This window comes from Lindgomyces ingoldianus (genome assembly GCF_010093535.1).
Source record: "Lindgomyces ingoldianus strain ATCC 200398 unplaced genomic scaffold BDR25scaffold_69, whole genome shotgun sequence".
Classification (NCBI taxonomy): Eukaryota; Fungi; Ascomycota; class Dothideomycetes; order Pleosporales; family Lindgomycetaceae; genus Lindgomyces; species Lindgomyces ingoldianus.
Window position 1 is genome coordinate 4,330 of NW_022985230.1, and position 20,279 is coordinate 24,608.

Below are 20,279 nucleotides of genomic sequence, written 5' to 3' on the forward strand. Positions count from 1 at the left end.
AATTTCCCCCTAGGCTTGTAGCTGTAGCTAATATAGCTAATTCCTTGCCCGCAGAGCGTAATCTAGGCTAGGTTAGCTTAAACTAGACTAGTATGTAGGTTAAGCACTGCCCTAAGTTTACAATAAAGTTTAATTATAAGTATAATTATAAGAGAGCGCTTTATAAGGATCTAGAGGTTATCTAAGGCTAGTTTTGCCTAGTAGCTAACATAAAAGCTAAGTATAGTATCTAGAATAAAAACAAGTATAACTTTAATAAGTTAGGCTTTATAATAGGCTAGATATTAACTAGAGCAGTTGTTACAGCTTTAGAGAGATAAAGACAGCTAAAGGTAATATAGCAAAGTAATAAAAAGTAGACAACAGTTATCTAGGGCATTAACATAATAAAGTAGGCTATAAGATTACAAAGCTTTAAGCAGTAAATAAAGCTACTACATAACATAGATTACATAAAAGGAAGCAGATTTAGGCAAAAAAGACCTTAATAGTTAAGGATAGGGCTTGTCTAACTGCTCTAAAGGAGTTTAGAGCGCGTAGTAATAGGAAGAAGCTAAAGACGCAGGTGCGCGCTAAAGAAGGTAAGCTAAGTTAAAGGTAATATAGGCAGTGCAATTAGACTAGGCATAACTTATGTACATGTAAGCAAGTAGCAGAAGTAGACTCTAAATAATATCTTATGTTGTATTACTTTATATAAGGCTAAAGTAGGCTGTTTTGCAAGAGAATAGGGTGGTTTTAGTAGGGGCTTGGCAAAAGTGGCCGGCCAACCTGTGTGGCCGGCCAACCTGTTAGGTACGTTATATGTTTTTACATTATTGTTAATAGGTACCTTCTAAGATAGTATATTATAGTACTAGTGTTTATAATCTGCTGTGCACTTCTAGCACTAACTGTTCTAGAATTATTAGGTAAGCTTTTCTACTAGTGTTTCTAACATAGGTTATTTAAGAGGAAACCTTTCTTCTCTTTTTTATATATTTTATATGTAGTTTGTAACCTATGTTGAACAGCATAGCCTCTTATAAGCTGCAGCTTCTTCTAGCGCTAAATTAATGTTATAGTTATTCTAGACTTCTACTTCTTAATAGCTTATAAAGTAATCTATTAGTTTATAGTTTATTCTACACTTCTAATAAAGTCTTTTATTAAGCCTATTATAGATTTTGTTTACTGTTAAGCTTTTTTCTATGCTTATAGGTTTTATTACTAGTTCTAAATTTTTATTCTCTAGGGTTCTAAAGTCTAGGCATTTTTAATAAAAGTGTTCTACTTTTTTATAGTTTAGGTAAGCTTTTTTCTTAAGCCTATTCTTTTATTTCTGTGTTAAGAGAGGTTAGTTCTCTTTTTTTATTTTTAAAGCTTTTTTTTTTATAGCTTTTACTTTGCTAAGATTTATAAGTTTTTTTATAAAGTAATTTTTTTTTTTAGAGGTCTAAGTTAGTTTTTAGTAAGTGTCTTTTTTTTTAATTTAAGATCTTGTTCTTAGTATCTATTGTTATAGATAGTTGCTAATTTAATAAACTCTTCTAATTCCTTTAGCTTACTAATGTGCTTATATTTGTCTTTAATTTAGTCTTAAAGTCTCTTATAGAACATATAGTAAAGGGCTTATTAGTTAGTCTATCTATATATAGCTTATTATTTGCAGAATTTTATAGTATACTACTATACTATTTCTTTTCCTTGCTAAAGAATGTCTATTTTATTTACAGCTATTTTTTCTTTATTTACTTACTTATATATAGTTTTTAGGGCCTTTTTAAACTTCTTAACATTTTTAAAGATTTATTAAGTCTAGCTGTGTAGTTAGATTTTAGTTCTCTTATACTAGTCCTAGTTATTTACGTAGGGCTAGAACTATATAGCTAGAGTTTCTTTTAAATAGAGGCTTATCTACTTAACTATTTCTTTATTTATTTAAAAGGCTTCTAGATTGTAGCTTATATAAAGCTAGTAATAAGTAAAAAAAAGTCTTAAGTTTCTAAAGTTACTAGTAAAAAGTTTTAAAAGTGCTAAGTATAGAGACTTTTTAGCTAACGTGTTTATCTACTTATTAAGCTAATAATAAAAGGCAAAGAGTTTAACTTATAGGTTTACTACCTACTTTATAAGTTCTGCTTAAGAGACTGTTAGGTTTACAGTTAATTCTAATAAGGTAGCTTCTGTTATAAACATATTTTTAAAGATAAGAGGAATAAAATTTATACTTTATTAGGGGTAGTAATTAATGTTATAATTTTTACTTTAAAGAAATAGTTTCTAAAGTACACTAGGCTAGAGAAGAGAAATAGTGTTTTTCTTAGAGTAGAAGAGACTAGGCTGTTAACAGATGTACAGTCTATGTAGCTTTTACTTTAGGGATAAAAGAGGTAGGCTAACTATAGTTTACCCTTTAACAGTAGTATAAAGTGCTTAGGTTAAATAGTTCTAGAGGAACAAGATAAAGGTATATATAGTGTAAGATATATAATTAGTATTACTTTTATTATAAAGTAGCAATGCTACTTAGTCTATGTAGTAATAAACTAGGATAAACTAAACTTTAATTATAACTTTCCTAATAATAGTTATAACTTAACTATATACATAAAGTTCTAGAGGTTAATTGTTATTGCGCGTTGTTGCGCGTTATAAGTGCTAGGCTACTGCAGCGCGCATTAGCGCGCATTAGCGCTTAATTGTCCTTTCCTTATTAGACGTTGCACTTGGCTGTGCACTGGTCTAATAAGCTTGTCTATTTGTTGTCTGTCAGGTCCCGCGATCTGACAGTTGGGGTGACAAGGGGACTCCAGCCTTGTTCGTTCGAAAGGTGGGGCATCTCTAGGTGGTAGCTTACGATCCAATTGTGGGTTGTAACAAATAGCAAGCCTTAAATATTAATAGCAGCGCTTAGTTACTAAATTAATAACTAAAGTAAAGCTTTTAGCTCTTTCTTACACTATTAGCTACTTATAGTAGTAGAAGTAATTCTTTACTAATATAAACTTTAACACTAAGAAAAAAGCTTACTTTACTATATAATAATTAATTAACTATATAAGCTATAGTAAAAAACTTTAAGCTTAACACTAAGCTTAAGCATGTTAACATTTATAACTACTAGCTTTGCTAGGAGGTATAGAAAAGAAGAATTTATATACACTAAATCTTTACTACTAATATGCTAGCTAACAGCCTTACTAAGTTTTTACTATATTAAAAATATTTAGCTCTTATTTGTAACGATTCTACGAATCGTTCCATCTCGGGTCGCTCGGATCCTATCTGAAGGGTCCCCGTATCGGCCCCGACCATGACTCGACCCAGTCCCCCGCAGTTGCCCCTATTCCCTCATGTATTTAGTCGCACCTCGCCCCCGTAGCTAGCTCGGTAGTTTTCTGATATCCTACGTACAAGGCCTATAGGTGTCATTGGTATTCCCAGGTCTCCGAGTCCCCACGCACTCCCATATGCCTCTGAGTGGATTCATACCGCATTCGGACCCATTGTCTTGCCTGCGCCGTTACATTATTAAATAACTAGGCTTTATTTACTTAAGTAACACTTTAAAAGCTTACTTTACTAATATTAGCTTTAAAGCCTAAGCTTACTAACTTCTTTTTACTATTTTACATTTTTAAGTGTACTACTGTGCACCTATAGTCTATTAGTTATTTTTATATAGCTTTCCTTTAGTATTTACTTTGTTAAAGCTAGGGGTGTGTGTTGCACGTGTCTCACGCGATACTATACCTATGTTCTGCACTATTTACTTATTAGAACTAGCTCCTTTCTTGTACAGTATATAGTTGGCCTAGAGCTCTCTCAAGCTCCTTAAACCTTATAATACACTAGTACAATTCACCTTGTTTAGATCTCAATACGTGGTCGACTCGCTTACCCTATGATCCCTTCTCAGCTCATGCAAGACGCTGGACCTAAATGGCATGATTAACGAAATTTTCATCTTTACCTGATGGTTCAACAGTATTTAGCATCCCGGCTTCAACCCAGTCCCGCTTAAAGGATGAGTGAAACTTTCCAAAGTCATCGTAGCAGTTTACGTCGACCCCCTGATATTGAGCGAATTCGCAGTTGTGAGTCACACGGCGAGTAAGTGTAGCGTTCTAGATAAAGTCTCTTGGGGCTATTCCGTTGGTAAGAACGGTGGGAACAGCGCCCGCAACGAGGGAGAAAGCGACTCTCAAGAGAACGGGATATCCATAGAGATATGGATATCATGCTGGTAAGTTAGAAAATATGTTGTTTAAACGTTCGTGGTAGAATGTGATCAAATATGGGAATTTCATTCTTTCAATTGTTATATTTAACCGGTTTCAACTATCCCTCTTTACCATTACCAAAGTAAGGAGTAAAGGGCGAGCTATGCTCGACAAGGTCGTTAACGCGGCACTGAAACACACTCGATCTATACAGTATCGTTAGCACATTTACGACCGGGAGAGTACAGTAATGAAATGCTATCATAGTTATAATTGGCGGATCATTCCATTTTTGGTTAGAGAGAACGTTGTGAAAGAGAGCTGCTATCGCGAATCCTTCCACCGCAGCCCCGTTGCTTCGATCGTTTGTTTAGTGATACCATCCTACAGTTCAACCTTTTCACTAAAAGGACTTCCAGGGAGCGGTTGGATGGGTTTTCTACTATGAATGGAATATAGTTATGCCACTTGAACCTTCCTTTCTCCATTTTTAGCATCACCCTGAAAAGTACCGCACAAGAGGGGTGAGGAGAAATATCGCCTCTTAATTCATACTCCCCCCTAGTCGTCACACTCTACTGTTCAAGCATAATCTCTTTACTGATATAGTCTACCCATTGCGAAGGCGTCTAATCGAGATGTCGTGCATAATAGAGATTACAAGTATCCAAGGTAATAGAACTTAAGTCTATTGTGGCTTTTCGTGTAGCATCCCCAACGTAGGATGATAGAATTGAAGACGAGATCCTAATATGAATGTTTCGGTTTCCATCTCATCTCCCTATTTACGATTGATGTTACACGGTATCCAAGGCACGACTTCTGTGGGCAAATTGTACCATCATTTCACCGGGGCCAGGAGGTTAAACCGGCATCATGATTCCACTGATTACAATTTCGGGTCTAGGAAATGTGCCGTTGCAATGCAAGAGAGAGGGAATGCCGGAGAGTAAGAGTAGGCGTGAAGAACTCGGTCTTACATTAGCTGTGTGCGGTATATATATTCGTGCTGTAGACGGTAGAATCGATCGGAGCTGCATATTTGTGGAGTGGGGAAGATATTAGAAGCGTTGTAAGTGTCAGCAGCCCATCGACAACTTAACCTTTGACGCTGTAACCCAACCGCCCAGAGCCCTCGGATATCTCGGTCACGTGAGCGGTTTCCTTTCATTCCCCAACCTGTTTCCGAGCAACCCTGCTCGCTGAACCCCCTCCCGCAAATTGTTACATGACAAATGCCGTCACCTGGGCCAAAATTCACCCGCCTCGTCTTGCGTCTCCAGTTCCGCAACTCGAAACAAAGCACTACCTCGCACCACCGCCACAACAAACAGACATGGCCGACTCCAACACCTACAGAGACTGGCTGTTCATTGATGGCGAGCTCCGCCTCATCCAGCAACGTGCTCCATCTCCACTGCTGACACCACGGTCCACAGAGCGCATCGAGTTCGACCGCCGCATCGCCGAATTCCGCTCGCAGCAAGCCTGCAACCCCATCCCCACCAGGCCGGCTCACCGCTTCCTCAATTCCCTGCATTCCCTCTTTTCCCCTATCCACAGCACACCTGAGAAAAGCCTAGATAAAGTGCGTCGCGATCAAGAATTTCAATTCCTCACCGCTCTTATCGACAGTCGCTTAGCATTCACCGAATCCGCTGACGCCTTGCGCGAGTGCGGAAAGCGATATGATTATCTCAAACCTCTTTCACTCGAGCACTTGGTTTGGCTGTCCGAGTTCCCGGAGCTGCTAGACCGCTACTATGAGCTCGAAGGACGCGTCAACCGCGTCATTAACCACCGCCTTCAGCTCATTCGCACCGGCAAGATGCTAGAAGACGACTTTGACCTCGCCCTTATTGAGATAGAGCACCTTACCACAATCGAAGAGGCGAATAAGAAGATTGTGGCAGAGAAGCATGATGATCAAGTTCTCGCCTTGGTTCTGGGTACGCTGGAGAGGACGTTGATGACGGACATCAATTTGATGTTGGAGGGGGAGGAAATGAAAAAGGATGTCTTAATTACGGATAACGTGCCGCCAAACACGCTGCATAGGATTTTGAAGACGCCGACCTTGGCCAGAAGGTATGAAGACCTCCAAGCCATGGAGAAAAACATCTTCCCAAGTCGGCACTCCCAGGCCAAACAGGGAGCAGGGAAGAAGCAGGTCGAGTATGTATTTTAAAGTACGCTTGCGAAGTGATGGTGTTTCCCGCTGACACGGATTTAGAGAGAAGAACAGGACCAAGAGGGTCCGCCTCGCTGTGAGGTGAGGGGATGGGGGAAGGCTGAGGTGGAGGATGGGATCTCACCAAACCCATCTTCAGGCTCTTTTCTGTTATGGTTTCTTTCTCTAAAATAGTGCATACTAATAGCTCACCTTCAGGCTCCTAGGGGTGACCCAGGCACGACGTCGCCAATAACCACAGCATATCATCGCCCGCCGTTTACCGCCAATGAGCTAAAGAAACAGGAAATCGACTTCTTGCTAGCATTTCAAAGCCACCCAACGGGATGCCTTGCAGTCCTTGAAATGCAACTCTGGTCGCTTGCCGTCTCTGGGTCAGATCCCACACCGCCAACATCCACGGCACACTTGCGCGAATACTCGTATTATACCGGGACAAGAGATACTCGCTGGAATCCTCTTTAGACGTCAAATGTCTGCCAAGAGGATGCTTTTTCAGGCCTTGAAATGCCCCTACTAGGGGCTTTCTGTCTTAGTTCCAGAGCTGCCATCGCCGACACCCTCAGCATACTTGCGGGCAATGAAAGAAATCTATAGGGGCGAGAGACTTGGTAATATTGCATGTTAGGGTTGGTGGGAGTGGTAAAAAGATACTTCCTTAGACTGTAATACACATCCGTAGTGTTAAGGTTTTGGGAGCCCCAGAGGCATGAGGAACTGGATTGATTGCTAAAGGAGTGTACCAAAGGGTCTATATATATGCAAGGGAGTGGGATAGGCAGCAAGAGACTAAAGAGGAGGTAAAATAGGTAACTAATATAATAGTAGTGTATCAAGGGATGAAATATGTCTTCATGTGACTAGAGATCAAAGATCTCTGTAACTGCAAACATGTCGGCCAGAGTGAATGTTCCTTACATCGCCTCTGATAGGCCTCCACAAGAATTCAAGTTACGGTGCAATCCATGCGAGGAATAAGGTATGGCAGGAGAAAGGAAACAATTAGCCTAGGACACGGTATGAGTTATGAGAGAGGTAATGTATTGATGGATGATAAGGCTGAGGGACCAAGAGGTAGAAACAAGCGAGAGGAGCCAAGCCTTGAGTTGATTGGGCAGCCTTCCAGGTTACGAATGCTATTCGGAGACTACTTGGGAGATGATTGGAAGGGAAAGGAGATGAGTGCTACATACTACGATTGCCTCGGGATCTGTGGGATAGGCACTTCTATCCTAGGGGGCATGGAAAAGACCTAAGCTTAGAGCAGATGCAAGTAGTTTAGCTTTTTCAAGGAGCACTCTAAAAACGATAGAGGTTCCCACCTGCTTACGCAACCGACTCGCTTATGCAACACCAAAACTAGAACCACACACCAACTTCAAAAATCAATAACTCAACAACCATGATAGATCTCAAGGAGATAATTAATTCAATCAATTCAGCAGACTCAGGCGCATCAAAGGAGGCCCTATTTAAGCTGAAACCTCATTGTTCAACTGTGTAGCGTCGCGAAAAAGGAATTACAACCTCCCAAGCAGATGGCTACAAAAAGCAACGTTTGCTCAAGGCGCAGGACACCAAGACTCTCATAGAGCATATAAATCGTCTAACGCTTCAAGGGCTACCACCTACTAAAGCCATAGTTCAAAACTTCATTAGAGAGCTCTCTAATAGGCCGCTAGGCAAGAACTATATTTAGAAGTTTCTTAAGCGCAACTCTCATTAATTAATGTTAGCCTATCTCAGGCCGTTTGACATTAAGCGTACACGAGCTGATAGCCCTGCATGGATAGCACCTTTCTACAACTAATTGGGTGAGAAGATTAAGCAGTATGACGTACAGCAGCACAATACGTACAACATAGATAAGAAAGGCTTTCTGCTAGGTATCCTTTTAATGCAGGAGCAAATCTTCTCTAAAGAGCTATAGGAGAACAGCTACTTAAAGGGTTCTAGCACTAACAGCAATCGCGAGTGGATAACAGTGCTAGCGTGTATTTGTTCTAACGGCTCCTACCTACCCCCAGCGCTTATCTACCCGGCCAAAAATAAGGCCTTAATAGACTCATAGGTTCAAGATTTTAACCCTAAAAGGCATTAGTGCTACTTTACTAGTACAGAAACTAGCTAGACAAACAATTAAGTAGCAATTAAGTAGGTAGAGAAAGTCTTTAATTAAGAGACTAAGGCTAAGGCTTGCTACAGCAGGGATTAGAGGCTCCTAATCCTTAATAGCCATGGCTCGCACGTTACCCTAGGCTTCCTAGAGTACTGCACAAAGCGTAGGATTCTTGTTGACGTACTCCCTCCGCATACTACTTATTAAACACAACCTTTAGATTGGACCCTTTTTAGCCCACTGCAGAGCTACTATTCTACAGAGCTAAACAACCATATGCACTGTACACAGGGCCTCTTAGCACTCACTAAACGCGACTTCTTTAAGCTATTCTACACTGCATAGGTTAAAGCCTTTACAGAAAAGAACATTCTATTAAGATTTAAGCAGTGTGGCATCTATCTTCTTAATAAGAGCATTATACTTAGCAGCTTTAAAACAAGGCCTCTAAAACAACCATCTAGGCCTCAGAGTAGCAGCTCTGCCTGCTCAAATCTCTTAGTAAAAGATAAGAAAAGAATTCAGCAACTTCTTTGCTTAGAAGTTAGTACTACTACTACTAATGGCCAACTGCTTAGCAACACAGTTCTCCACCTTCTAGATACAGCTATCCTTTTAAGAGATAAGGTAGCTGATCTCTGCGCAACAATAGTATTAAAAAAGAAGAAGGGGAAGCGTGGCAAAAACCTTACAGAGCTCCTACGTGCTAAGGATGAACACAATTAACTATTCTTTAGCCCAGCTAAGGTAGCACAGGCCAAGGAGCTTTAACAACAAAAAGAGGATAAAAAATAAGCTAAGATTAATCACAAAGTAGCTAAAAAGCTTAAGCAACAGCAGAAGAAGGATAGCAAAGAGGCTGCAAAGCAATTAAAGAAGAAGATTTGTGAGAATAACAAGCGCATAAAGGACGCTAAAGCAGCTGCCAAAGCTCTACTCCGCAAGGAAGAAAAGGTAGCTCAACAGCTCAAGCTACAGCTCCAAAACAATACTTAGTTTACTAAGAAGACCCAAAAGAAGCGTACTATCAAGAAAACTACTACGCGACAGGAGATAGTTGAGTACTATGAGGTGGTAGATGATGAGGAAGGTGTTGCAGGGCTATCTCGGCCTCGGAGGCAACGGCGTCAGCCAGCTTACTTGAAAGACTTTGAGATATATGAGGATTTATAGCCCTACTCACGACGATCGTTACACTCGAAAATTGACTGAGATACGATTTATATAGAGCTCTGCAGCTTCATTTTTAGGTGATCGATAGTACGGAGATTTCCGTTGCACGAGCCACTCGGTTGCACGAGCGGGTGGGAACTTCTAAGTGAGAACAATTCCGCTTGCTGCAATTGCCTCGAGCTGAAAGGGAAACCCGGGGGTGCCGTAGAAGGCTAGGAAGCATGGATATGGACACGGTAGCTTAATGAGAAGACGCCGAGAATACATGAGATACTGATGGGGGGTAGTAAGGAAGGGAAAAGGGCCAGGAAACTTTCACACAGCGATCAGAGAAGTTGGAAATCAGGAACATGGATAGGGCAGGAAGACTACTCCAAACGAGTTGCTGAAATCCTGCAGAAAGACCAGAGAACGGCTTCTGCCAAAAAATTCGCAATTCGAAAGAAAGCCCAACCATCACCGGCGGGAATGTCGTTCTCATCCCCGTCTGCCACCGCCTCATCTCCGAAATCTTGCCACCTTCCCAATGCGCCTAGTGCGAGTGACCACGCTCGTTTCTGAGCCAACCACGCGCGACACGCGTTCAGCCTTGGGGCTGCGCGTTGGGCTTGGCGGATAGGAACCAGCTTTAGCAAAACATCTTTCCTGATCAGACATTAGATTCTGGTGTCAGTTACGAGCTATAAGCCGTACAATCACCGTATATGAGGATGGAGGGCCTCTGCAGTCAGGGAGAGCTACATCGTCGCTCGTTATGTCTTCTCTCCTGCGCCATTTCGTCCTCACGGCTTCGGCCATATCTGCGCTGACAATTGGTGATATCAATGGGAACAAGTTCCTTTCGCCGTATAATGGCCAGGCTGTATCTAATGTGTCCGGGATTATAACTGCGAAAGGGCCAGATGGACTGTGGATTCGTTCTCTAACACCAGATCGCGATCTGAGGACTTCCGAGTCGATTTATGTCTTTGGGAGAGCGTTTGGTGCGAATTTGACTGTGGGTGATTCGATTGTGCTCGGTGGAAAGGTCCAGGAGTTTCGCTCGAACAAAGACTACATCTATCTCACGGAGATTAGCTCGCCGAAGCTCGAGAAGAAGGTTTCATCTGGTAACACGGTGAAGGCTTTAGTCATCGGCAAGGACACTGCCGACCCTCCCACAGAGCAGTATACTGCGCTCGATGGAGGCGACGTCTTCGCAGTTCCGAACAATGTCAGCCTGGTATCGGTTGCAAACCCAGTCCTCGATCCTAAGAAGTACGGGCTTGATTTCTGGGAGAGCCTGTCGGGCGAGTTGGTTACTGTGCGGAAGCCAAAGGCCATCGCAAAACCTAACAACTTTGGTGATACATGGGTGATCGGGGATTGGAAAGTATCAGGTCGGAATCAGCGAGGAGGGTTGACACTGTCCGATGGTGGTAAGTCTATCTTCGTGTCTTGGAGGCCTAACTGACAACGTCCAGATGCCAACCCGGAAGCCATTATCATCGGCTCCCCCCTTGACGGCTCTTCAAACCCACGGACGACGAAGCTGGGAGATGACCTTGAAGAAATTACCGGCATCATCACTTACGCCTTTGGTTTCTACCGTATCCTCCCCACTACCGCCATCAAAGTCACTCTTTCTATGAAACCAGACCTTCCACCTTCGACGAAGCTCCTCTCATCCGGGAAGTGTGATGGAATTACCATCGGTGACTACAATGTGGAGAATCTCGCACCAAACTCAACTCACTTGTCAACGATTGCCACGCACATCGTTTCGTATCTAGCATCCCCCGATCTTGTCTTCCTACAAGAGATCCAGGATGACAACGGACCCACAAACGACGCAGGTAAGGCGTGCAAAAACCCTCAGAGATTCGCTTTCTAAAAAATATAGTCGTGTCGGCAAATTTAACCTTGAGCTCCCTTACTAAAGAGATCGCTGCGGCGGGAGGCCCATCATACGCCTTTGCTGACATTGACCCCGTTGATGATCAGGACGGCGGCCAGCCGGGCGGGAACATCCGGGTAGCCTATCTGTATAAACCGACACATCTCCGTTTGTATCAGGGGAATCCCGGCACTAGCACTGATGCAAACGAAGTCCTACAAGGCCCGACACTGAAATACAACCCAGGCCGCATCGACCCAGCAAATAAGGCCTGGACTGCGAGTCGCAAACCCCTCGTCGCCCAGTGGGAAGTCATTGACAAAGGAAGGAACTCTAAATTCTTCACTGTTAATGTGCACTTCGGATCCAAGGGAGGGAGCAGCAGCATCCAGGGTGATGCAAGGCCGCCTGTGAATGGAGGCGTCGCCGACCGTCTGGCACAGGCTCAGCTCACAGCAAACTTCATCAAGGCTATCCTTGACGAAGATCGAAACGCTCGGATCATAACTGCAGGTGACTTCAACGAATTTACGTTTGTTGAGCCGTTGAAACAGTTTGCACAGATCTCAAGCCTAAAAGATCTAGATGAGGTGATAGGGATTAAAGAGACGGAACGTTACACGTATCTATTCGACATGAACGCCCAGCAGCTTGACCACATGTTTGTGAGTAACACACTCACGAAGAAGGCCAGGTACGAACATATCCACATCAACACCTGGGTCGATAGTGCGGCACAGATAAGTGACCATGATCCGTCGGTGGCGAGGTTGGATGTGTGCGTCTGAGTGAGTGCGAAAGCAAATGACTAACAAGTTGAACGAATGTGAATACGAATGCAGTCAGTCTCCTTGCATCCCCTGCGTCTCGACGTTTTACCATCAATTCGATATTGCGGCGCAGTGAACCGTCCTCCATTCGGAGCCTAAAATAAAACAGGGTGAAAAGCCATCGGAAGGTTGCTGAGATGAGATGAGCCCTCTCGTGGTGATTGGCCCCCGCCATCCAACTCATATCTCTGCTTCTTCCCTCTAAGCCCTGCCCTCTGTGATGACCGCGCAGGACCAGTTCGATAATTAGTCTTCCACACTCCTGGGAGGAAGTACATCGCTTGGATAATTATCAGCTGAGGATTGCTTGAGCTCAGGGGGTGGTCTTCATCCGACCGTTTCCAAAAGCGAGTCAGCATCATCCTGGCCATCATCGGTCAACGTGTAGACTGGTCGCTGGGGTTCCCATTGCCTCGGTCGCCTCAACACTTTGCTCTCCGATAACCAGCAACAGAAAGGTCCACAAAACGGGTTACAGGAAAGTGTTCGGATCGGCTCTCTCACGCTCCGCCTGCCCAGCGCCACCCGAGCATTTCCTGTCGAATTGCCGTCTGCGCGGCTTCCATTTACCCGATATGCGCACCTCGGCGCACGTCTGCGGCGGCAAATCCTGCTAATCTCGCTCAGAGAGCCTGAGCGGGAAGTGGTCCAGGGAGTTGAGATGGACATTGGCAAGTGGAGAGATCTTAGGGTGCCAAGCCGTCCAGATTGCTCCGCTCCGCGAGCCAGGAATGCGGGGGGCCGCCGCTGGATGTCTCCACTTCTGTAACCCTCAACACCAAAAAATTCATCGTGACAATTTCTCCTTGCGCTGTAGAAACCGCAGTTCCTTCCAGATTTTTGAGGGGCTTTTTGGCAAAGCTTCTTTGCTCCGTCGCACGCGGTGGCCCCGATCTTCCTGCACCTTATCTGTCTACCTGTGTTCGTGGGCGTTGTGCCAAGGTCTTGGGTGGCGCTTTTGGATGGTCCTCAAGATAACGCCCAGCAATCTTCTGAGAACTTCTACGCCGCCCCGTGCGTTCTGGAACACGACTTTCCTCAATCTTCTTCTTGGCCCGATGCACTCGGTGCCTAAATCTGACTCTCACAGGGCAGAACACTTTCACTTTGCGATGTGTGTTCCGAGATCCTGAAGGATCGAGAGGGCAAAAGTCAATCTGGACCTGCGCATTTGTATTGGGCCGGAACGGTGATTCTGAGAAAGGTGCAGGATTCTGTCCGCTGCCTTGTGGCACAGCATATTGTCAGAACCGTGACGGCGACGTGGTACGGCGTTCCATAGTGCGAAGTGTGGTAGAGACACACGCTGACATTCTTTTCCCTTTCTGGATGGCAATAGTCAGCCACGCTCGGACAAGACGGGGCAATGGCCAAGGTTGATCCAATGCTCGTCCCATCCAACCGTCCCCACGGGGTCCCGATAGGCGCTAGTGAACCTTGCAATATCAGTGTTGGCAAGCATGGCTTGCAAATTGGAACGGAGCGCAAGTATAGATACCCTGTGTTGCACCCCCCCAGAAGTCCTTGCTTTAGATATCTACTTGCTCACCACCAGCACCATGGCCGACGACAAAAATTCCGGTCTCGAGGTCTTCGAGAAAAGCAACATCAACCAGTTGAGCGATGTTGAAAGCTCCCGAGGGGTCAGTACGCCGAAAGACTATGATGACCTTCCTGATCCGGACGCGGGTATGTCAGACGAGGAGAGGGCAAAGTTGGTAAGTACGGTAGTGTTTTAATCCATCTCAAGTGTGAACTAATGTCTTCTAGGACAAAGCCCTTGTCTGGAAAATTGATATGTGGTTGATCCCGTGGCTATCTCTTTTGTATCTTCTGTCCTTCTTGGACCGAACGAATATTGGCAATGCACGGGTTGCCCACATGGAGAAAAATATCGGCATGGTTGGTCGCGATTATAATAATGCGTTGACTATCTTCTTCATCTCATACGCGGGAGCCGAGCCGATCACCAACCTTCTCCTAAAGCGATACACCCCTCGAGTCTTCTTCACAACCATCATTTTCGCTTGGGGCGCCATCATGACCGTCATGGGTTGCATCAACAATCAAGCTGGCCTCTTGGCTTGCCGTTGGTTCCTTGGTCTGGCTGAAGCTGGTCTCTTCCCAGGCGTCAATTACTACCTTTCGTAAGTTACAAAAACATCCTCGGCTGTGTGCTAGAGTCTAATGACCGCAGTTGCTGGTATAAACGTTCTGAGCTTGGTTTCCGTGCTGCGCTTTTCTTCTCCGCCGCAGCTCTGGCTGGTTCTTTCGGCGGTCTTTTGGCTGCAGCCATTACCCAGATGGACGGCGTTGGCGGATATGAGGGCTGGCGATGGATCTGTAAGTCGTTCGCACTGGAATACGTCGACTCTCGCTAACAATCGCTAGTCATCCTCGAAGGTCTCATCACCGTCTTTGTCGGTATCTTCTGCTGGTGGATGGTTAACGACTTCCCCGATACTGCTCGCTTCCTTACTCCAGAGGAAAAACTTCGCACGCTTCGCCGATTACAAGCCGACAACCAGGCTCGTGCCGAAACCGAGAAGTTCAGCCGTAAATACGTTTGGGCCGCTTGTCGGGACTGGAAGACGTGGGGATACGCCGTGTGCTACATGGGATGTCTCTGCCCATTGTACTCTTTCTCACTCTTCCTTCCAACCATCCTGCTCGGTATGGGCTATCAAGGTACAAAAGCCCAGCTCATGTCGGTCCCACCTTATGCGGTTGCTGCCGTAATGACCGTGTTCATTGGCTGGCTCGCCGACCGCACCAGGTGGCGGGGATACTGCAATATGGCCGTCTCTTTTACTGGCTGTGTTGGCTTTGCCATGTTGCTCGGTACTACCAATGTCCATGTCCAATATGCCGGCACATTCCTCGGGGCGATGGGGATCTATCCAACCGTGTCTAACACACTGACCTGGGCATCCAACAACGTCGAGGGTGTGTACAAACGTGGCGTCGTGGTCGGCATCATAGTGGGCTGGGGCAACATGAACGGTGTCGTTTCCTCGAACATTTACATGCCCAAGGAAAAGCCCAAGTACACAACCGGTCATGCGACAGTTCTTGCATATATGATCGCATGTCTGCTTGGGGGGTCCATCTTCATGCACCTCATGTTGCGACGCGAGAATAAGCTAAGGAAGAGTGGAAAGAGGGACCACTGGCTTGAGGGCAAGACAGAGGAAGAGATACGCATGATGGGCGACGTTCGGCCCGACTTTATATACACATTGTAGGAACCGGCCGGATGGAGAGGTTGGAATGACCGTGGAGTGATGATGACGGAAATAGACATGGGTTTTAATGATTTCGGTGCGCATGGCTCGTAATCGGCGGCTGCTGTCGGATAGAAGCGATAGAATATCCTCTGTGCATAACCCCTCGGGAATTAGACGATGGAATTCTGCGGAACTCAAATTTGGCGCGCCCTGTTGATGATTCTGGCATGACCTCGGGATGGATCGATCGCCATTCGTCAACTTGGCCTTTCCACATGTCCGGATCGACGGTCTCCTTCCCAATTGAGCGATGATGACAGGGGTTCATGAGCCTGATCACAAAACAGGTGAGATCCGTGTATTCCTACTGTGTAGTTACAACCAAAGGTGTTCTAGGCTTTAAGTGGCCTACTATTGCACAAAAGCAAGTCTTCCAGATAAATAATTAAACTAGAAATAGTAATTCGGTAATTTCAAGGCTGATTGCAAGCTAGGCGTAAAAAGCACAATGGAGGCGCTAATGTTTCCTAAAGTGAGCTTAGTTTCTTCTGGCTCGGAACTGGTACTTGGGAGGTAGAGGATGATTCGGTATAAGGCAGCCCTAGGATTCACCTAAGGGAGGCGACAGGGTGTACCAGGTGCTGCAAGGTGTGCAATCGGATGAAGTGTTGCCCTTGGGAAATAGTAAGGCCTCTGCAGGGAAATGAGGTGAGGGCGAGCATGGTGCTGAAGAGAACGAAAAGAAATGATGATGGCGAGGGATTTTATGGGCATCTCAGGTGGGCTGCATGATCTTGCCTCCTTTCATGGCTCACAGGAGTCATTCTGGGAGTATTTTGATTATTCATATCCGGTTCGTAGTTTCGGCCCAATCTAACACTAGTTGGTTTGCAATACTTCCTGGGGTATTATCCTCTTTCATTCCCCAAAATCACCGTATTTCCGATTTCTCCTCACGCCTTTCTTAACAAGATATGCAACAACCTTGTCTGTTCTCTTCCGAAACTGAGCTCGCGCCATATATCCCAGCTCTGAGACGTCCTGAAATTGGCGTGATTCAGCTTCATCAAGCGCATTCCAGCCCTTGTTGTTGATAAGAAACCATTCTAAATGGCCAGCGTATATCATTTCTAGTTTCTGGATAGCATAAATATTACCAAACCGAGCAGCAAAGTGGAGCGGAGATTCCCCCGCCGCAGTGAGGCAATTAGCCCACGCTGGGTTGCAAAACCTAGCGAGGACCGTGTCGACAATTCCACGTGCTTCGTCTTCAGGAGCCCGCTCTGATTAATACATGCATTAGGGTGCGTCACTAACTAGACGAGCGAAGGATATAACATACCTATAGGCACTCCGCAAACACAGTGTAAAACTGTTACTCCTTCATTATCTACCTTGGGGGGCTCATCGACAGGTCCCATCAGATCCAGGAGATAGAAAAGCTGATAGCGCTTTTCTACAGCCAACCCAAGTGAATTGAATAAACAGGTGCTGTCTAGAGAATAAGGGAATCGGTAAACTAGAAAATCAGGCTGATAGGCTGCGAGGACGTTCGCCGCATCGAAAAACTCCCCAGCGACAGCGATGTCAAAAGCGGTGGACTCAGTCTCGTCTCTCTTATTAACGTATTCGGTAGCTGCATCGAGGGAACATGTTCGCTCAACGAATTGAACTAACGCGCGAACAATTTGTGGAGAACCGGATACTGCGTAGAACAGTGGCGTCCACTGGTTGTTTTGGTGGGATACGCAAGGATCGACTCCAAGCTCGAGCAAATACTCGACAATCTCAGTCCGGTTCCGCACAACTGCCGCCATTAACGGTGTATACCATTCTTCTGTGGACGGGCGCCATTCGGTGAACTGATAATTCGGAATAAGCTTGGCTAAGCATTGCACTACAGCTAAGGAAGCTTTGGCACAGGCAAACGTTAGTACGGAGTGGCCGGTGATATCCTGAAAAGAACAGCTAGTCTCCTTGTCAATGAGGAGCTTAACCGTCTTCTCTAATTTGTCGACGTAATGTTCTCCTCCATTCACTAGGACCTCGTAGTTGTCCATTTCTAAGACGAACCATAATGCGTCTGTCTTTCGCTGAACAAGCATCTCCGGCGGAACGTAGTGGAGAACAAGCTCGACTAGATCAGAAGAGAGTTGGCATGAAGCGTGCGCGAGGCAATCGAGTCCATGGTAGTCTTTAATGAGTGGATCGGCGCCCAAACTCAACAGTTTCTTGGCTGCCTCCACACAGTTAAGTCCATGTTGGTTCAGGATAAAAGCAAGCGGTGTTTGTTGTCTGTCGCCGTTCTGCTGGTTGATATTTGCTCCCCATTCTAAGAGCATTTTTGCAGCCTCTCCTATTCTATCCTGATCAAATCGGACTAGGTGGTGAAGTTCGTTTGCTGCAAAGTCGTCCCAACTCTCTGGCCTGTTCTGGGTTACCGGGAATAGGAGGACGGCAACTTCAAAGTGGCCAGCCTGACATGCCATGAACAGTGGCGTCTCTCCATACTCATTGGTGACGTTCGGATCCGCGCCCTTGTTGATTAACAGTTGAACCGTATCGAAGCGGCCATTACTGGCGGCGTAGTGTAACCAAGTCATGCCACAAACAAGTCCCGGATAGTCGTGCAGTTTGTCAATATTCTGCCCTTCTTCCAAAGAATCTTCTACGATGTCATCGAGATAGCCGAGTGGATATTCATTCCTCCACTGCTCACCGAAGCAATCCTGGCCGTAGCCACAGTAGGTTGTCTTTAGGATTTCGAGGACCCCGGGATACATCTTTGGATAAAGCTCTTTTAGGCTGTACTCCGCCAGTTCTTCACCCCCATAGCAAGCATCAACTAGCCAGTTATACAGCGAATCGATGGGGATGGGTTCTTTGAGGGCCGAAAACAGACGATGCACCGATGCTTTCGCTTCCGTGGAACCCGCATTGGCCGATTGGAATAGCCAATCTAATGCTATGGACTTTGAGTCCGGACCAAGGAGTCCTGAGATAAGTGCTCTGGAGAGCCAAAAGAGTCTCTGCGCGCCCCGCTCTACCGCAATACAGTCTGCGCTGTTAATTTCAGATATAGATCTGGTACTCCAATTCGAGACGATATCATCAGAGGCAGCCATCATTAAGTCTCGATTCCAGCTTGCTAGATATTGGTACTGATAGTTGGTCGGTTACAGTGCGTATGGGAGCTTGATAGAGGGTACTAACCTGAACGTGCTCATCTGAAGATGGGTCGTCTAAGGGAAGCAGAGGGACAGGCGCATAGTGTCTAGGAGCAAGTATCAGCCTTTCAATTTGCTATAACGTCCAACCAGAACCTAAACTTACGCAAGAGTCCTTTCAGCGTCGTCGCCTGTGGTGCTTAATAGTATCCTAATTTTAGATATGTCTGCCCTATCCTTAGGTGAGCTATTAAGAGTCAAGTCGATGATCCGTGCGAAGCAATTCCATTCCATGCTTTGGATATCAAGCCAGGAGGTTACAAATTGTTTGGCCTGCTGAGTCATTGCTTGCGTGTCGTTCTTTAACGAAGTTATCCTGTCGAAATCAAATGTCCTATCTGAGGTATCGAGACGCAAATCGGCGAATATATCTTCACCAGAAGCAGCCAAATAGCAAGCCAAGAGTCCGAATCCATACACGTCTACTTTAGAAAGATTGGTAAGCAAGATGTCTCCCCCTGCCTCGGGCGCTTCCCAGGGAGGAGAGAAACCAGGCAGTGAGACATGCTGTGCCAGGTCGTCAGGGGCCTCGGATTTCAAGTCTTCGGTGAGACAAGCAAACCCAAAATCTGATATTTTGGCTCGAAAAGTATCCTTCGACACTTGAAACACTAGAATATTATCTGGCTTCAAGTCTCCATGAATGACCCCGCAGCTATGCAGAGCCTCCAACCCAGACGCGATGTCTAAAGCTATCGACAGTGCAAAAGCAGGTGACTTTATCGATGAATCAGCCAACTCGAGAAAGTCTTTCAAGGATCCACCATCTGCTGCCTCCATGATGAGGACTGGCCATCGCCTACCAAGCTCGTCCTTGTTTCTTTCCCAGCTGAATCCTAAGAGATTGACAATATTGGGATGAGACAGGAAGGGCTTGTGAGCGAGAATCCTCATTTCTTGCACCATAGATCCCAATCTCACTCCGTCGCTGTTCGTATCTTTCACCGCTATTAGCTCGAGGTCTTCCGGTATCACAGGTGCAATGTGCTTAGCGACAAGCCATTGCCCTTTCTTCAACTGCGAGCTAGTTCCGACTCTTTGCTTGATATCCGGTCCTATGTTTCCAGGGTCAATGTCAAAAAAGCGGACGTCGAACGAGGCCCCAGTTGCTACAGCCTGGAGTAACGCCCGCTTGAAGTAGATATATGGAAGGTCCAGATGGTCCCTCGCCAGCTTGATGAATTCGGCTGGCCCAGAGACGGAATGGGATGAGGTGTTCCGTGTTGTCGTAATACGCCTTCGGATAGGAGTAAGTCCCCACATAGTAGACTTATTGTTTTAATGCGCTGAGTATGGGATATGAATCCACGAAGGTTTCAAGAGCCAGTGCTGCGAATATAGATGTATTGATGAAGAACTACGAAATATCGCAGCCTGCTCCAGGCCTTGCGCGACTTCTGGTGTCTGTCTCAGCCTTGCTGCGCTGGGTTA

General features: G+C 45.5%; 6 protein-coding genes across 6 annotated transcripts; 4 read left to right on the forward strand and 2 right to left on the reverse strand.

Moving 5' to 3' along the window:
* Positions 1-3,958: 3,958 nt before the first annotated feature.
* On the forward strand, positions 3,959-6,993 carry BDR25DRAFT_363441 (uncharacterized protein; the record flags this gene model as incomplete). The annotated part of the gene is made up of 16 exons (XM_033696736.1): positions 3,959-3,995; positions 4,030-4,095; positions 4,146-4,228; positions 4,267-4,418; positions 4,449-4,515; positions 4,554-4,639; positions 4,700-4,729; positions 4,771-4,845; positions 4,945-5,154; positions 5,228-5,249; positions 5,289-5,352; positions 5,396-6,375; positions 6,439-6,551; positions 6,603-6,818; positions 6,862-6,870; positions 6,933-6,993. 16 exons carry the CDS (start codon positions 3,959-3,961, stop codon positions 6,991-6,993), a joined length of 2,271 nt encoding a protein of 756 aa, XP_033539706.1.
* A 242-nt stretch (positions 6,994-7,235) lies between these two features.
* On the forward strand, positions 7,236-8,206 carry BDR25DRAFT_363442 (uncharacterized protein; the record flags this gene model as incomplete). The annotated part of the gene is made up of 7 exons (XM_033696737.1): positions 7,236-7,252; positions 7,299-7,352; positions 7,376-7,608; positions 7,679-7,710; positions 7,760-7,886; positions 7,932-8,038; positions 8,159-8,206. The coding sequence occupies 7 exons, from the start codon at positions 7,236-7,238 to the stop codon at positions 8,204-8,206; spliced, it is 618 nt and encodes a 205-aa protein (XP_033539707.1).
* A 1,242-nt stretch (positions 8,207-9,448) lies between these two features.
* BDR25DRAFT_363443 (uncharacterized protein) lies at positions 9,449-10,345 on the reverse strand (the record flags this gene model as incomplete). The annotated part of the gene is made up of 6 exons (XM_033696738.1): positions 9,449-9,487; positions 9,564-9,663; positions 9,711-9,802; positions 9,842-9,961; positions 10,002-10,175; positions 10,208-10,345. 6 exons carry the CDS (start codon positions 10,343-10,345, stop codon positions 9,449-9,451), a joined length of 663 nt encoding a protein of 220 aa, XP_033539708.1.
* A 97-nt stretch (positions 10,346-10,442) lies between these two features.
* BDR25DRAFT_385407 (DNase I-like protein) lies at positions 10,443-12,851 on the forward strand (the record flags this gene model as incomplete). Its single annotated transcript, XM_033697930.1, has 3 exons — positions 10,443-11,106; positions 11,152-11,523; positions 11,571-12,851. The coding sequence occupies 3 exons, from the start codon at positions 10,443-10,445 to the stop codon at positions 12,350-12,352; spliced, it is 1,818 nt and encodes a 605-aa protein (XP_033539709.1). The 3' UTR covers positions 12,353-12,851.
* A 1,102-nt stretch (positions 12,852-13,953) lies between these two features.
* On the forward strand, positions 13,954-15,639 carry BDR25DRAFT_320418 (MFS general substrate transporter; the record flags this gene model as incomplete). Its single annotated transcript, XM_033691901.1, has 4 exons — positions 13,954-14,112; positions 14,165-14,541; positions 14,592-14,737; positions 14,786-15,639. 4 exons carry the CDS (start codon positions 13,954-13,956, stop codon positions 15,637-15,639), a joined length of 1,536 nt encoding a protein of 511 aa, XP_033539710.1.
* A 900-nt stretch (positions 15,640-16,539) lies between these two features.
* On the reverse strand, positions 16,540-20,111 carry BDR25DRAFT_320419 (uncharacterized protein; the record flags this gene model as incomplete). Its single annotated transcript, XM_033691902.1, has 4 exons — positions 16,540-16,904; positions 16,964-18,782; positions 18,835-18,895; positions 18,955-20,111. The coding sequence occupies 4 exons, from the start codon at positions 20,109-20,111 to the stop codon at positions 16,540-16,542; spliced, it is 3,402 nt and encodes a 1,133-aa protein (XP_033539711.1).
* Between the last annotated feature and the right edge of the window lie 168 nt (positions 20,112-20,279).